The sequence below is a fragment of the Aedes aegypti genome, chromosome 3 (genome assembly GCF_002204515.2).
Source record: "Aedes aegypti strain LVP_AGWG chromosome 3, AaegL5.0 Primary Assembly, whole genome shotgun sequence".
NCBI classification, from domain to species: domain Eukaryota; kingdom Metazoa; phylum Arthropoda; class Insecta; order Diptera; family Culicidae; genus Aedes; species Aedes aegypti.
Window position 1 is genome coordinate 368,322,587 of NC_035109.1, and position 18,727 is coordinate 368,341,313.

The 18,727-nt window shown below is 43.3% G+C and overlaps 1 protein-coding gene across 2 annotated transcripts in view; it reads left to right on the forward strand.

Annotated features, from left to right (window-relative positions):
* The first annotated feature begins 13,316 nt into the window (after positions 1-13,316).
* Positions 13,317-18,727, forward strand: part of LOC5579924 (endoribonuclease Dicer) — a 42,448-nt gene continuing 37,037 nt past the window's right edge. Inside the window, exons 1-3 of one of the 2 annotated variants that reach the window (XM_001652162.2) lie at positions 13,317-13,523; positions 14,451-14,498; positions 14,574-14,725. In XM_001652162.2, coding sequence (XP_001652212.1) covers positions 14,484-14,498; positions 14,574-14,725 — 167 coding nt within the window. In that variant the 5' untranslated portion in view covers positions 13,317-13,523; positions 14,451-14,483. Of the gene's footprint in view, positions 13,524-14,326; positions 14,346-14,450; positions 14,499-14,573; positions 14,726-18,727 lie in introns of those variants that run through there. The other variant, XM_021850223.1, reaches the window with a different exon arrangement.

The following is an 18,727-nucleotide window of genomic DNA, read 5'->3' on the forward strand; positions in this document are numbered from 1 at the left end:
TCCCTCTGTCTCTTTTCTACTCGTTTGATTTGGTTACGATGACAGGTTTGCATGCAATCGATGTACTGAAACGTCAGTTTTCTGAATGTTCGATATTTAGAAAAGGTGGGAAGTATGTATACGCAGGTCGCAATTCTCAGTTCTCAATTTTGTTTTAAACTCGACGTTGTAAATTCTATAACTGTCAGTAATAAAACTAAAAAAGAATTGCCACAATGCATAGTTTCAAATCAAAAAAAGAACCGGTAAAAGTTTACCTCGGAAAGCCGCGTAGTGAAATCGTTTCGAGAACGATCCTCCTTTGTGGTGCCGGTCGGTGGGAGCTAATTCGTTCAATTGCGCTCATTTTGGCTAGTGGTCGAGCTGCTGCTGTGTGGAAAAACAGCTGCGACCGGGACAGTGAAAAAAGTGGTTAGTGGAGCCGTTGTCCGTCTGGTTTTAAGCCCAGTATGAGGCCAAAGTGCCGGTTAGGCTGTTATGTGCACTAGACTGGTCCAGCTCAGTATGGGAGAAAAATAAAGTTGTATGATATCACGGGGCACCCCCCAGGATTATTCCTTAGGGTGAAAGGAAGACTTCCTGGAAAATTCGGCTCATTTGGTTGTTCCATGAGCTGGCGCATTTGAATTGAATTTAATATGGGATTTTCAGCTCAAACATATGGGAAACAGCACATCATCTACTGTTTGGTTCAGAAAAATTGTTGATCCCGTTCAATTGAACCCAGAATGTCAAAAATACTACTTGATATCGTAGCGAACAATACTGTAGAAGGTTGTATCATGATTAAAATTGAGAAAGTTGGTGTTTTAACTACCTGAAATAGATTTGTTAAGCTCATGCAATACTGCTTTGTATTTCTTCAACATAGCCGCTAAGCGCATCATAGCCACCTATGACGCTGGGCGAGCTGATGGACAAGGCGCATGCATATATGTGATTGCACGGGAGTACTGATCTAAGTCTAAAGTTCAACCACTGAAGGGGTAACTATCAACTAGTATACGGAACAAAACAGTGGCAAAGGGTCGATTTCCAATATATTTTAAACGAAAATCCCATACAAACTTCAGAGAGCTTTATTCTTACCCTAAAGCTCATATCTAAGGGGTGCCCCGTTGAGTTTTGCAACTTTTTTTGTTAAAGGGCCAGTCTAATGTGCACCATATTGTCCCGCAGCCGAAGAAACGAACAAAACTGAACATTGCCATTTTGTGCCGCGAAAAGTTGCCGTAGCCGTGGTTTCCGAAGAAAAACCGATGCCAGTGAGTGCGGTGTGGTCCAAGGAAGATCAGAAGGCACAGGCCTTGATCGTTCTAAATTTGGAAGACAATTAGTTAGCCTTGGTGAAGGACGCGAAATCGCTGCCGAAGTGTGGGAGAAGCTGAAGAAGTACCACGAAAAGGCTACGGCGACGTCGCGAGTGTCGCTTCTGAAGAAGTTGTGTAGTTTCAACTACGAAGAAGGTGCGGACATGGAGAAGCACCTGTTCGCGATCGAAGAATTGTTTGATCGCTATCGTGTGCATGGCAGAAGCTCGAGAGTTCGCTGCAAGTGGCGATGGTGTATCGCAGTCTGCCAGAGTCATACAACGGGTTGGTGACGCCTTTGGAAAGCCGGCCAGATGACGACCAGTTTCTGAAATTCGTGAAGCAGTGGCTGATGGACGAGTACCACCGACGGATGGAGAAGCGAAATGCCCGGTGAGCGCAGCGATAGTGCGCTGAAAGTGTTTAACGAAGGCAGTGGAAGAAGACAGCGAGTGTGCTATTACTGTCGGAAACCAGGCCACTTCCGGAGAGATTGCCGACTACTTAGTGAAAGTGAAGAAAGTTGGCGGACAGCGGAAGCGGAACGGCTGGTACGTGGACAGTGGCTGTTCGAGCCACATGACCAGTGACCGCGAATTCTTCCAGAAAATCGACGAAAGCGTGAAGATCGAGGTGAACTTGGCGGATGGCTCAGTGATCAAATCCGCCGGTGTTGGAGAAGGCTTGTTGCAGTGCGTCACTGACAACGGGAAAGTGAATAGAGTTGTGGTGAAAGACGTGCTGTATGTGTCGGAGCTGGACAGTGGACTCCTTTCAGTTCGAAAGCTGGCACAGAAGGGACTGCGAGTGAACTTTGTGAAGTCCAGGTGCCAGATTATAAATCGTAGCGGAGAAATGCCAGCTGCGGCAGAACTTTGTGGATAGTTGTACGTTTTGAAGACCGCGGCAGATGTGAGGAAGAGCGGCAACCACCGGAAAACTACAGCTAAGCATTCCCGTTGAGGAGGAGTGCTGCCAAGAAGAAGAATTTTATGACTGTTATGACGAGGGAAACCGATGCTAAGTGTAACATCCTAGATTGTCTCTGTAAACTCTTTGTGACTTTGTGGTATACTTGACGAAGCAGGAGTGTTCGGTGCAGGAAGAGAAACTTTGTGTAGACTGTGTTGTCCAATGAGAACTGTTCAAGACTTGAACTGTAACTGTGAAGACAAGTGATGAATATGACAATACATCGAGGAGTGTTGTGATTTGGACCAGTCTAGTTTATGTTCACGATGTTTATCATCATTGCCTTGCGCCGACCCTGTGATTCGTATGTACACTCAGAAACACGGGTCGTCACAGAATGACTAAATTTTAGTAATCTATGACTATTTTCTATCTGCCTCTCTTTCATTCTGCAGGGAATTTTATTCCTGTTTGTCAATTGGGTCCTAAAAATTTTAATGAAATCTTGTTTTTATGTAATAACACGGAAGAGCATGTTACTGCAACTCCTTCAGCAATTTTTCCCGCTCAAATAAGGACTATGGACCGATGCACGAGTTCACTTTCTGACGTTTGAGCGGTGCCGTGTTATTTACGTGACTATGGCAACTAGTGAATTCGGCACCGCTCAAACGTCAAATTAGTGAACTCGTGCATTGGTCCATATCATGTTTAAACTTTAATATAAAAATTTGATTCATGAATGAACCTTGACACTTTTGATCATGTTTGACGTTCGCTTAGTCGTCAAAAACACCACAGGGCTTTTAGTTTTAACACTGGGGTTGTTCCTATCTAACATTTCGGAAGGAACACGGAAAACAAAATATACCCAAAAATTTGAGTTTAAGCCAAGGGGTGTGACAAAATCTAAAGAAACATAAAAAATGGTTTTCGGGCTTAAACCAACGGAGAACATTAAAAAATTGAGTAAACATGTGTTTTTGGCCTAAACTTAAGCGTTTAGCACTGAAATTGGGACAGGGCTTTAAGACCCTATTATGTTAAGAAAATATTTTGAATCAGTCTTCTGATAAAGGATTATTTTGAAAAACAAAAAGAGCACATTTAACACATAAATGGTTGAAACATACTTTATACTTCTATAATGCTTAATATATGAAAAAGTACGACGAATACTCAAAATATTAATCTAATAAAAATATTATATATGAAATATATCAATTTTAGTATAGTTAGATGAACAATTAAGTTAAAGTTTTAACAAGTTAAAACTTATTATGAAATTTGATTAATTATTTCAGACTGTTTTTACTTTGTGAATAAACTTTAATTTTGACCAGCATTGACATAAATTTTCTCACTGTGCGCTATAAATAGCCGACTGAATTCAGCTCGCATCAGTACTGAACAGCAGCAGAAGTAATACGCTTGTTCAGTTGTTGATCAGCATAGCACGTGTTGATTAGACATTATTGAACAGAAGCTCAAGCATGAACAATGTTCAGCTACAAGAGGTTTATATTGGGCACTGGAAGGCTGATATATGAATTCAAGAATGGCGCAGATGGCAAGCTATACCACTGACGATGGAATGGTCTCGAGTTTGAATCCAGTATTCAGGTAATTATTGAAAGTGGTTATTAATGCATGGTATAAGCGTACACTGCATTTGATGTATACGGTGTTAGCGATTTTTAGTCATTTATTTGTTTTCAATTTATTTTGTGGCAGTTGAATAAAAGCTGAGATAAATGCTTATAAAGCGATTTTGAAGTTGTAGAATAAAGTCAATATACAACGACACGCTTTATAATTTCTCCAAATTTGTTTGAACAACGCCTGAACAAAGGTTTCACATGGAAATTATTAAAATGTTGTTAAACATGATGCTGAGTTAAACTGCAATAATGTTGTTTGTTAAATTAGCGTTGTTGAATCATCAATCCTTATTAGGCTAAGTGAAACCTTAATAAACATTATTTCAATATATTACTACAGTCACTAAATGATACGTAGCCCAATAATTTCGCCAGATTTGCTTGAACAATGTGTGCGTAGCAGCTGCAAAGTAATATAATAAAGCAACTATTCAGTATGTAGTTGTAAAAAATTGCCTAATAAATTATTATAAAATAGGCAAATGTTCCTTGGGTTTAATGTCCCTATTTGCCTTTATCCGTCTCTGATTGAATATGGTGGCACTTGTAGCATCTTTTCCTCGTCGCTCGAATTTACTGTAAAACATATGCATGGTTGATAAAGCGATAAATAATTCACAAAACGTAATAAATCGATGGGTGATAGAATACTCACCAATATAAGTAGAATAAAATAGTCTTCATTATGTTTTGAATCACTTATATGAGCCTGGAATTTTCACGATACGATCTGCGGAATGAAAATAAGTTGTTGAGCGAATTGTTGTATAAATTGTGTATTGAATTGGAATACTTCTTACCAACTCTTGATCAATAGCAGCATGGGTGAAATACTATGAAAACATTTTTTGATATTACGTCCAAAACACAAAACTAATTCTTTTTATGACCTTTCACAAGATGACGGAGAGAAACAGATAAGTTCATAGAGGCAGTATTACCACGTTTTGTTGTTCAAATTACCATGCACATGGTAAAAATGATAACATTGTTCATTAAAAATTAACGATCTTTAGTTTATCGCCAATGCTGGACAATAGTGCTCTTGACTCTCCGTGGTAGTAAAATTTATCCATCGCTGGCATAGTAATTTTAACAATATTGCAGTACTTGTAAAGACAAACCTGTTACTTTTTAACATAATTCTGAATAGTAATTTTAAGAACCATACAGTGGTTGAAATTAATCCAACATTAGTTTCAGTATACTGAATGCGGCCAGGATAGATGCGAATTGCGAAGCGAAGCGAAAATTGCACGGGAAGGAATAACAATTATTAATAATGAAATGTGGCGCGGTAAATGGCTGGGTATGGCGTACCATTGGTACCTCGCGTACCTGCAGGAATAAAATAGACCCCTTTGTGCGGTCCTTAGCCTCTTGCCCAGCAACTCCTATCCCTACCTCCTCGTGGTACTGGCCGGGGTACGAGTAACCTTGGGGAAGATCGGGTAACCAACCCCCGGTGGGAACTTTGGTCGTATGCTGACAGGGAAGGGGGGGTTTGCTTTTGCAAACCTGGAGCGTCTGTACTCCACGTTAGGAGCGGCTCACAACAGCGTCTGTTCCCCATGTCAGGGGCGGCTGATCATCGTCCGAGTGCCAGAGAAGGACTCTAAGCTAAACTGCGCACTATGGCCCTCCGAACATTTAGGGGGAATGGTCCTCCGGAAATCTAGGGGGTTGGTGTCAGGCCCTGCGAGCCAGCCGTAAAAACACATCAGCACAGGAACGTCAACGAGAGAATACGGACCGGAACAATCGGCAAAGACCACAGCGACGAAAATGGACTAGCGATTGGAAACTCGGTACGTGGAACTGCAAATCTCTCAACTTCATTGGAAGTACTCGCATACTCTCCGATGTACTGAAGACCCGCGGTTTCGACATCGTAGCGCTGCAGGAGGTGTGCTGGACAGGGGCATTGGTGCGAACGTTTAGAGGTAATCATACCATCTACCAGAGCTGCGGCAACACACGCGAGCTGGGAACAGCTTTTATAGTGATGGGTGATATGCGAAGGCGCGTGATCGGGTGGTGGCCGATCAATGAACGAATGTGCAAGTTAAGAATCAAAGGCCGATTCTTTAACTTCAGCATAATCAACGTGCATAGCCCATACTCCGGAAGCACTGATGATGACAAGGACGCATTTTACGCGCAGCTCGAACGCGAGTACGACCGCTGCCCAAGCCACGACGTAAGATCATCATAGGAGATTTGAATGCTCAGGTTGGCCAGGAGGAGGAGTTCAGACCGACGATTGGAAAGTTCAGCGCCCACCGGCTGACGAACGAGAACGGCCTACGACTGATAGATTTTTCCGCCTCCAAGAACATGGCCATTCGTAGCACCTATTTCCAGCACAGCCTCCCGTATCGGTACACCTGGAGATCACCTCAGCAGACAGAATCGCAAATCGACCACGTTTTGATCGATGGACGGCACTTCTCCGACATAACCGACGTCAGAACCTATCGTGGCGCCAACATTGACTCCGACCACTACCTGGTGATGGTGAAACTGCGCCCAAAACTATCCATCATCAACAATGTACGGTACCGACGCCCGCCCCGGTACAATCTCGAGCGGCTGAAACAACCGGATGTCGCCAATGCGTTTGCGCAGCATCTTGAGGCAGCGTTGCCGGATGAGGGCGAGCTCGATAGGGCCCCTCTTGAGGACTGCTGGAGGACAGTCAAAGCAGCCATTAACGACGCTGCCGAAAGCGTTGTCGGATATGTGGAACGGAGCTCAAGAAACGATTGGTTCGACGAGGAGTGCCAGGAGGTTTTAGAGGAGAAGAATGCAGCGCGGGGTGCAATGCTGCAGCATAATACGCGGCAAAACGTGGAACGATACAGACTGAAGCGGAAACAGCAAACCCGCCTATTCCGGGACAAAAAGCGCCGCCTGGAAGAGGTGGAATGCCAAGAGTTGGAGTTGCTGTACCGTTCTCAAGAAACGCGGAAGTTCTATCAGAAGCTCAACACATCCCGCAAAGGCTTCGTGCCGCGTGCTGAGATGTGCCGGGATAAGGATGGGAGCATCTTGACGGACGGACGCGAGGTGATCGAAAGGTGGAAGCAGCACTACGATGAACACCTGAATGGCGCAGAGAACACAGGCACAGAAGGTCAGGACAGTGAAGGCGATGGCTACGTCAGCACAGCGGATAGCGGAAATCAACCAGCTCCCACGATGGGGGAAGTTAAGGATGCCATTCAACAGCTCAAGAACAACAAAGCCGCTGGCAAGGATGGTATCGGAGCCGAACTCATCAAGATGGGCCCGGACAGGTTGGCCGCTTGTCTGCATCGGCTGATAGTCAGAATCTGGGAAACGGAACAGCTACCGGAGGAGTGGAAGCAAGGCGTTATATGCCCTATCTACAAAAAGGGCGACAAACTGGAGTGTGAAAATTATCGTGCAATCACCATCCTAAACGCCGCCTATAAAGTGCTTCCGTCGTCTATCACCTATAGCAAACGAGTTCGTGGGAAGTTATCAAGCAGGTTTCATCGACGGCCGCTCGACAACGGACCAGATCTTTTCCGTGTGGCAAATCCTCCAGAAATGCCGTGAGTACCACGTCCCTACGCACCATTTGTTCATCGATTTCAAGGCGGCATACGATAGTATCGACCGCATAGAGCTATGGAAAATCATGGACGAGAACAGCTTTCCCGGGAAGCTCACAAGATTGATCAGAGCAACGATGGACGGTGTGCAAAACTGCGTGAAGATCTCGGGCGAACACTCCAGTTCGTTCGAGTCTCGGCGGGGACTACGACAGGGCGATGGACTTTCGTGCCTGTTGTTCAATATTGCGCTTGAAGGTGTCATGCGGAGAGCCGGACTTAACAGTCGAGGCACGATTTTCACGAGATCCGGACAATTTGTTTGCTTCGCGGACGACATGGATATTATTGGGAGAAAATTTGAAACGGTGGCAGATTTGTTCACCCGCCTGAAACGCGAAGCAACAAGAGTCGGGCTAATGGTGAATGCGTCGAAAACAAAGTACATGCTGGTTGGCGGAACTGAGCGCGACAGGACCCGCCTAGGAAGCAGTGTTACGATAGACGGGGATACCTTCGAGGTGGTGGACGAGTTCGTCTACCTCGGATCCTTGTTGACGGCTGACAACAATGTTAGTCGGGAAATACGAAGGCGCATCATCAGCGGAAGTCGTGTCTACTATGGGCTCCAGAAGAAACTGCGGTCAAGATGTTGGGCAGAGTCAGGTTTCGGATCACTCGGAAAACACGCAGTTTATCACGAAAAAACGGAGGTATTTATTTAAAACGGAAAAAAGGAACTTTTCACATCGACACGCGGTAACATTTTATTTTGGAATGTTCGAGAATGAAAAAACAAGTGAAGATAAACGTCAGAAAAATATGCACTGAACAAAACCGTACTATTATTATTTTATGTTTGCTCATACGATCTGTGTTGCTAGAACAACACTCCTCCTCAACACAGGCGATGTTACTTCAACTCGTGGCATCGAGGCCACACAGCTTTCTCAATACCCCAAGCCGGATTCTTGCGAGCGGTTTTGTCAGAAGATCAGCTCGCATAACTTCACTCGGACAATATTGATACTTTATTACTCCAGTTAGTTTTAGATCCTTGGTGAAGTAATACTTGGTGTCGATATGTTTGGTGCGGTTGCTGAATTTGTCACAGTCCAGCATTCGAAGACAGCTCTGATTATCGTCGTTCATGAGAACTAATGTCACGGTTTCTCCCAAGTCGACCAGTAACCGTTTAAGCCATATCGCTTCTTGTGAAGCCTCTGCAAGAGCCACAAACTCGGCCTCGGCTGTCGAAAGTGATACACAGGCTTGTTTTCGACACGACCAAGAAATCGTACCACCATTGTACTGAAACACGAAACCACTATTCGACTTACGACCATCACGACACTCCGCCCAATCGGCATCAGCATACCCAACCAGTCCCGATTCATCAGTTTTGTTGCTCAAGCGAAGTCGAAGATTCGCGGATCCTTTAAGGTAGCGTACTATCCTCTTCACCTCGTTCCAGTCTCGTTGAGAAGGCTTGCTTGTTTTTCGACTAAGAATTGATACCGATGCAGCGATGTCTGGACGAGAATTAACGGCTAAGAACAGCAACTTGCCAATCATTCGTTGGTATTCATGATTGTCCGGCAGAAAGTTTGAATCTTGCTCTTGTTTCTCATATCCGGTATCAAGTGGTATCGCTGATGCTTTCGCGTCCCCTAAACCAGCAGTTGCAACGACATCGGCGATATACCGTTGCTGGCTTATATAGTAGTCTCCTCCTGCATCCTGCTCTACTTCAACACCAAGATAATTCCGAATGGATCCCAGACTACTAATGGCAAAATTGTTCTTCAAAGTTTGCTCCAGAGAGTCCACGATAGCTTTATCATCACTCGAAATGATCAAATCGTCCACATAAACAAGAACGAAACACAGCTTATCTCCAACTTTCTTGCGATAAAGACATGGATCCGAATCGCATCTTTGGAATCCTTCGTTGACCAAAACCTCATTAAGCCGATTGTTCCAGGACCGAGCAGCTTGCTTTAGCCCGTACAAACTCTTCTTAAGACGGCACACCTTGTTTTCCGCGCCATCGACAACAAACCCCGGAGGCTGGCGGATAAAAATCTCCTCCTCAAGGTTGCCGTAGAGGAAAGCAGACTTCACATCATACTGTTGGACTGTCATCCCTCTCTTCGCTGCAACTGACAGGAGTGTTCGAAACGTTGTCAATCGTACAACAGGCGCAAAGATTTCGTCGTATTCGCTTCCATACCGCTGGTTGAAGCCTTGAGCAACAAGTCGGGCCTTGAAACGCTTAATGTTACCATCAGAATCCCGCTTCAATTTATACACCCATTTACTTCCAAGTGCTCGCTTCCCTGGTGGCAGATCAACAACATCCCAGGTGTCATTTGTTTTAATTGACTGTAATTCCTCAAGCATGGCATGCCGCCATTCGTCCTTGAAAGCACTGTTTTGGGACTCAGTGAAATTCCGTGGTTCGATCTCTGATTTCTCTGCTGTACATGCGTATCTTTGCGGCAAAACACCCTTATTTGTTCGTTCAGACCGGCGCACTGCCAGCTCTAACGGGTCTTCAAGCGGCTGATTCGAGATATCCTGAAAAATTTCGTCATCATTAGGGTCATCATCCAAAACACATTCAGTATCAACCCAAAAATCATCGGGGTCGTCTATTACAGCTCCATTATCATCACGTACAATAGGATGTGAACGAGGGAGCGGTACATTTAAAGGGATAACCACTTCATTTCCTTCAGGCTCAGTAATAGGATCGAATGTATTTAGGAAACGGACATCCCTACTTATAGTCACTTTCCCAGTCCGAGCATCTACCAAACGATATCCTTTAGTTCCCTCACAATATCCCATAAATTTCAACTTCACCGCTTTTTCGTCCAGTTTTCCTCTTTTTTCCTTGGGCACATGGCAATAAACATCTATACCGAATGGTTTCATATCACTCAAATTCGGTTTACACCCAAACCATCGCTCGTGGGGAGTACATCCGATGGAGCGAGACGGTAAGCGATTTTGCATGTAATTTGCCGTAACTACCGCCTCTCCCCAAAAACGATCATCCAACTGAGCATCAATAAGCATACATCGTGCCATTTCAACAAGGTACCGATTTTTTCTTTCAGCCACCCCGTTTTGCTGGGGCGAATATGGCACTGTAAGCTGACTAATTATACCATTTGATTTGAGATAGTTTCTCACCTGTTTACCGATGTATTCACCTCCTCGATCAGATCGGAGAACTTTTGGCTTTCGTCCAAATTGAGTTTTTGCCATTTCCACGTACTCTTTAATTTTCTCCAACGTTTCCGATTTTCTCCCCACTATGTAAACCACAGTGTATTTGCTGTAGTCGTCCGTGAAGGTGAGAAAGTACTTCCGACCGCCCAAAGTCGCCGTTCTCATCGGCCCACAAATATCTGTATGCACCAGATCCATTACTGCTGACGACTTGCCTTCAGACTCCTTCGGGAAGGGGCTTCGATGCATTTTGCCTTTTATGCACACTTCACAAACTTCATCACACTTGCACTCTGCGACATCGAACCCGTTAGCCAATTCACACAATTTCAAAATTGCATCGCAGTTTCTGTGGCCCAACCGACGGTGCCAACCGTGAACACAGTCACTGTCCTTTTGTGCAATAGATGCAGATTCACCGGAAACTCGCATGACAAACAAATTGTGCTTGAGATCAGCGTATGCACCGATAACACCGTCACGAGCGATCGATGCTCCATCACCGTCAAATGTCACCACAAAACCTTTACGCACAAGCTTCTTGACCGACAACAAATTAGTGTTCATTTCCGGAACGTACAGAGCATCTTCAACATTGATGATCCGGTATCTCTTTCTGTCATCCATCACTTTCATCATTCCGCACCCGCGGCCTCTAGCCACCACCTTCGCACCGTTAGCCACGTATACCACTTCCCGCACAGATTCATCGAGGGAATCGAAAAAATCACGATGATTCACTATGTGGCATGTAGCACCCGAATCAAGCAGCCACAGTTCTCCAGCTGAGCCAACACTCGCTGTGACAAATGCCCACTGACAATCTTCATCCTGCACATTCACTGCACTGTGAACCGTTTCTTCTTCTTGCTTTACGTCCTTCTTCTTCTTCCAATCCTTAAATTTCTCGCACTCAAATTTTTTGTGTCCGGACTTTTTACAGAAAAAACACTTCACGCTACTTGCACTCGATCCGGCATACAATGCCGTCTCTGGATCGTCATCGTCTTCAGAACGATTTTTCCGCTTTTGCCACTCATCCAACAACTTGCCTTTAGCGAGGTTAAGTGTCAAATCTTCATCTGGGCGTGCTTCCAGGGCTGTTACTAGCGTCTCGTACTCATCAGGTAAGCTGCTGAACAGTATAGCAACGAGCCAGTGATCGTCCAGTATCTTGTCCTCTTGCAAATCGTTTAATTTATCGAAGAGCTCCGTCAGACGATTTATGTGTCCCTCCATATCTCCGCCTCTTTCAAGTCTGAGACGGCAGATTTTCCGCATGAGTGACACCTTCGTTGTAAGTGTACGCTTGACATGGAAGGTCTCCAGGTTTTTCCATGCCTCTGCAGCTGATTTGGCCTTCCGAATGTGGATCAGTTGACTGTCCTCCACTGCCAAACCAATCGTGGCCATCGCCTGGTCATTTCTGCTGTTCCAATCCGCTGATTCTTCTTCTGGCTTCGCCTCGCTGATCACGGTCCAATTACCTTCCTTCAAAAGGAGCAGCTTCATCCGGAAGCTCCAATTGTCGTAATTCGTCCCATTCAGCTTGGGGAAGGACACCATTCTCTCACCGGTTGCCATGGCAAAGAAAACGATCCGATACGATAATCCGACGCAACTTTAAACGACTTTAAATCCGATTTCGCGCACTTCAAACATCTGCTCCGCCGGGCCCATAACCTGTTGGGCAGAGTCAGGTTTCGGATCACTCGGAAAACACGCAGTTTATCACGAAAAAACGGAGGTATTTATTTAAAACGGAAAAAAGGAACTTTTCACATCGACACGCGGTAACATTTTATTTTGGAATGTTCGAGAATGAAAAAACAAGTGAAGATAAACGTCAGAAAAATATGCACTGAACAAAACCGTACTATTATTATTTTATGTTTGCTCATACGATCTGTGTTGCTAGAACAACACAAGAAAGATCCACCCCCGCACCAAATGCACGATGTACAAAACGCTCATAAGACCGGTAGTCCTCTATGGGCATGAGGCGTGGACTATGCTCGAGGAGGACTTGCAAGCTCTTGGGGTTTTCGAACGCCGAGTGCTAAGGACGATCTTCGGCGGCGTGCAGGAGAACGGCGTGTGGCGGCGAAGGATGAACCACGAGCTCGCTCAACTCTACGGCGACCCCAGTATCGTGAAGGTAGCTAAAGCTGGAAGGATACGCTGGGCAGGGCATGTTGCAAGAATGCCGGACAACAACCCTGTAAAGATGGTGTTCGCCACGAATCCGGTCGGAACAAGAAGGCGTGGGGCGCAGCGAGCTAGGTGGATTGATCAGGTACACCTGGAGAGCGTGGGTCACAGTCGAGGATGGAGAGAAGCGGCCATGAACCGAGGGAATTGGCGAAATATTGTTGGCGAGGCTTTATCAAGATAATTGATGTAAAGCCAAATAAGTAAGTAAGTAATAATGAAATGTCAAATTCCAAAGGATTTTCGCGTGCGCGTCTACACTGACCGACACGCGACACCTACTTGCCAGGTTCAACGGTTGATCCACCCTAGTGTCACATTAATCCCGCTACATTTTTTTTTTCTGACAAGTGACATCTTACCAAGTGGCTTGTCCCTCGTGCGATCTCTTGTCATATGCAGTGCTGTGTTTTGGTTAGCAAAATTTAATCGTGCTAGGCCGTACCGTAATCGAATTTTCATTCGTGGTTTCTTCCGTGAAAATATCGTTCATTGTTTTTCGCTTTCGTTCAGACGTTGTGCCAGATTGTTAAAGTTCGAAAATAGTAATTAACCGGCATTGTTTGCGGTTCAATTTGCGGAAAAAATAGAAAATTTCTCATCTCTTGGTAAGTTATCTTTGAAATTCATCCTTTCTCTTTCTTGCAAAAGTAGCTTCATCTGTTTGGCCTTTTCGTTTGTGTTCGAGTACATTCCCGAACATTCTTATTGACATGGTTATCAGATTTTTTTTTGCCGCTTTAGCCTGAGAAATAAATGATTAAGATATATTTTGTTCTTTCAATCGAATGAAAATACATCGTATTTATTAACACACCACAATGACTCAAACATAAATTCTAAATTATTAATGATTATACTAAAAACCAACAACATTGATGTAGGAATTATGAGAAAAGGAAGGAGAATATAAAATAGAAAACAGATATAACTAGACTCAAATGGGGGAAAATCGAAGTAGACTGTCGAGAGAAATTGAAATTTTTAGAGCCCATTCACAAATTTCATAACGCTAGAGGGGGTGGGTGGGTGTTCTAACGATGTTACGGCCCATATAAAAATTGAATAATATGCATACAAAAAGCGTTACACGGAGGTGGGTGGGTGTCCAAAATGGCCAATTTCAGCATTATGAAATAAATGAAATAAATGAATGAAACCTTAGCTGTTCTCAAACGTGTTGTGGTTCATTAACTAAAAATTAAATTAATTTCAAGACAACCTCGAATGAGACTGTTTTAATTGTAGGTATATGGCAACACTTGTACCACCACGAGAAAAAAGAGAAAGGGAGTTTGTTGTGATAAAATGACCAATCAGAGGCGAACAAGTTTGTTGACTTCCTCTCTTTTCAATGCACTTCATTCATAAATGTTCGATTGAAGCACTTCTAGCATAGATTGCATCAGTTTGGTTTTAATGATCGAATGGTTAGGAAGTTGTTCTTCATTTGTTAGGCTTCCTACTCTGCTATTTAAAACATTTAGCTAAACACATAAACTGATTGAAAGTAATCCGCTTGACAAATTTTTCAGTTGACTCCATTGAATGTATCCAACTGAACCATCATGGATATGATTATGGTAAGTGGGAACGTCATTGATGTTTGGTTCGTCTTGAGCATTCTAGAAAAGTCTAAACATTTTATTCCTCAACAGCCACAGCAAGACGATTTCATCCCGCGGGACTACCAGCGGACGATGAAGACAATCTGCATGCAGAAAAATACAATCATCTACTTGCCGACCGGAGCCGGAAAGACCCATATCGCCCTGATGGTCATCAAGGAAATGGGCAAAGATCTGGATAAGTGAGTATGGGCTTTCTACACAATAAGAGATAAGCTTGGACCTGGAGAGTTGGGCTATGACTCATACAAATGAAGTGCAAACAGCGTCCAATATTTAATGTTGAATGGTGGCACTTGTTGTTTATTTTATTTTGCCTGGCTGGTTCAATTTTGCTTACACAGTGCAAATCACGTTCATTCTTGTTTTGACCAGAAGGTTCGATAAGGAAAATATAGGGTAGGACGCATAGTGGTCCAGATTCTTAAAAAAACATGGCAAAAATTCAGCATTCTCAATATTTTAGCGGGAGATCTCCAGTACCGGACACCTAAGCCGATTAAATCAAAATTCAAGTATTATTGTATTTAGGCAATTTGAAAATATGAACACAAATTTGAACATTGCTTTTTTATATAATGTATATTAGCACCAGATTTATCAATCTCAAAGAGTGACCCCCATTACCGGACACAGTCTAGAAGCGTTTCGAATTCTTTAAATGTGTAATTGTAATTGTAATTTATTGACAAAACGATAACATGTTAGTTTTTACAACTTTAAATCATGCCAAAAAATAAAATATTTCAAGGAAAATACATAAGGAAAGCCAGTTAGCAAGATAAGTTAACTATAGATGCTAATTGTGATCGGCTAGTTGCCTCCGTTCAGTGCTGCTTTAACGTTCAAGGATCGGTCATCGTCATCATCGAAACTTCACAGTCATTTTTCTGTTCAAAACTGAAGTTTATTCGTCGAAAAGGTGTTCACTGTGTTTCGGTTGGAGAATAAAATACAGTAAACACATTTTCATGAAAATATTCATGATTTTGAACGATAAACTACTTTTGAAAATTATCAAGTTGATGACGGATCCTGCCCCCTTAAGAGAAATTAATGTGGATTGTTGCCTGACGGAGAGTGGTAGCGAGTTCCAGGTTGACGCGTCATACACCAAAACACTTTTACGAATACTGGTTGCAGAGGCAACTCGTAACCTCACATTTTACCTGTTCTACGAATCTAAAAATTGGTAGGTTATTCGGCAGAATTAGATTACGTAGCAAACAGTAAATCATTGGAATCGTCCTTTCTAACAGATCTCTTTTTAATAGTTGCAAACTTGTTGCTAAAATTCAAGAATTTCTATTCATGGAACAGGTAGATTTGAATTTAGGGAATTGCCACTGATTGTATGGTGTGGTATGTATGTTGAGTGATGTACTCTGGATGGTTACCATGACATGCTCTATGCATGCAATGACAGATACGCCAAAGATACTTAGTACTCGGGAAGATCGCATCCAACTATTGTGTGTCGTACCATTCCCGTTGTGTCACGTCTTCGAAGTTCGTAAACAAATCTCACAGACGATTCAAAGCAGCGGTTGAGTTGCTCTTTTTGCGCCGCTGAAAGCCCAGGATAAAAAGCAACGTCGCCGTAGGAAAAGAACGGCATCAGCACTGCTCGAGTCAGCTTCATGTGAATTTGAAGAGGTAACACTCCCTGGAACCGTCGAAATGTACGAAGGGTACAGTAAACTTTCCTGGTAATGTTGTTAACATGGTTGCTTCATTTCAAGTTTGAATCCATCGTAAGTCCAAGATTCGTTATCTCTCTGGAAAGTTCGATGATTTCTCCACAGAAACGAATATTGTCTTGTGGATTTATCGTACCCTCTTTACAGAAGACTATTGCCTTCGTCTTCTTGGGATTCGGAAACAGCCTGTTTGCGAAAGCCCAACGTTCAATCGCGGAGAGATCTTCGTTAATCAGCTGGGCGAGTCTGTTGATTTCGTTTATTGGGCCAGACACGTAGATCTGCAGGTCGTCTGCGTACGGATGGTATTCACATTTTACGACGTTTGGCAGGCTGTTGATTAGACTGGCCCAGCTTAGTATGGAAGAAAATTAAAGTTGTTTAATTCCACGGGGCACCCAGGATTATTCCTTACACACTTAAAATAAATCGCAGTATCCTGTGAAATAAATCACCGAAATTGAACTGTAAACAGTAAAAATACAGATTTTCCTGTGAAATCTACTATTCTACCGACAAAATCCGTGAAATCAACTATTTTACCGGAGAAAATCAGTGAAATCTACTATTTTACCGGAAAAAATCCGTGAAACAAACCATTTTACTGTAACCCTGTGAAATACTAACGAACAGTTCGGTAAAAGCATTATTTTCACCGAACTTCTGTGAAATCGTGTGACAGCCACTCTGGCAGGCATGAGCTTCCTTTTGTTTCAGTTTTTGCACACCACTTACAAGCAGTGTAAGCTGACTTAGTGGTAGCAAGCCTGCTTCCTGATCGGCAGGTCGGGAGTTCGATTCCCGGTCGAACCATTTTCTTGTTTTTCTTTATGATTTTGTTCAACGATTTTGCAGATTGTTCGGTGATTTTTCACCGAACCTTCAGCTGTTGAGATTACGGTGAAATTTCACCGTAATCCGTAATTTTTTTTAAGTGTGTAGGGTTAGAGGAAGACATGCTGAAAATTTCAGCTCCATTGGTCGTTCCATGAGCTGGCGCATTTGGTTTGAAATTAAGGGCCCTATTTTATAAGTCGAGTCGACCAGAAACGACTCGACTGGAGTCACTGTCGACCAAAAATTTATTATGTTTTTGGTTATTATGTGACTGGATTACTATGGGAGTCGACGGGTGACATCTGAAATATGCTTGGTTACATTGATCGACAATGACTACAGGCGAGTCACATGAATCCACTCGATTTACAAAATAGACCCCTAATATGGGATTTCCAGCTCAAACATATGAGAAACAGCACATTGAACCCAGAATGTCAAAAACACTACTTGATACCATAGCAAACAATATTGTAAAAGGTTGTATCATGATTAAAATTGATAAAGTTGGTGTTTTAACTATCTGAAGCAGATTTGTTAAGCACATACAATACTGCTTTGAATTTCTTCAACATAGCCACTAAGCGCATCATAGCCACCTATGACACTGGGCGCCCAGATAGCCGTAGCGGTAAACGCGCAGCTATTCAGCATGACCATGCTGAGGGTCGTGGGTTCGAATCCCACTGGTCGAGGATCTTTTCGTAAAGGAATTCCCAGGGCATAGAGTATCATCGTACCTGCCACACGATATACACATGCAAAAATGGTCAACCGGCAAAGAAAGCTCTCAGTTAATAACTGTGGAAGTGCTCATAAGAACACTAATCTGAGAAGCAGGCTTTGTCCCAGTTGGGACGTAACGCCAGAAAGAAGAAGAAGAAGACACTGGGCGAGCTGCTGCACAAGGCGCATGCATGCTCATAGGTGATTGTACGGGAGTGCTGATCTAAGCCTAACTTTCCACAACTGAAATGTTAATGCAAATGAGGTTAAGGGGGCAGGATCCGTCATTGATTTCAGAATTTACAACAGCAGTTTTTTCGTTCAAAATCGAGAAAATTCACAGGAAAATGTGTTCACTGTATTCTATTCTCCAGCCGAAACACAGTGAACGCATTTTCATCGAATAATTTCAAGTTTTGAACAGAAAAACTGCTTTTGAAGTTTCGAGGATGACGATGATTACGATGACGGAGCGTTGAGCGTTAAATCCAAATACGACCTTCTGCAATTATTCATTAGGGTATCAACTAGTAAATTTGACATTCTGGTATCAATTGATCGCAATCAACTAGTACACGGAACGCAACAGTGACATAGGGTCTATTTTCAATATATTTTCAATATATTTGAAACTTCGAAACGAATGCGCCAGCTGGTGGAGTATCCAATCGAGTTGAAATTTTGAGAGAGCTGTTTTATTACCCTAAGGCACATATCAGATTTATAACTTTTTTGTTCAAGGGCCAGTCTACTGTTGATATACAGAGCAAACAGTAATGCACTGAGGTACGATCCTTGCGGTGTCCCTTCATTCAGCGTACGAGTTTCTGAAGAGATGCTTCCCAAAACGACACGTTGGCTTCTCTGCTCGAGATACGATGAAAGAAGTTTACAAGCGGAGTCCGAGAATCGAATTTCTCT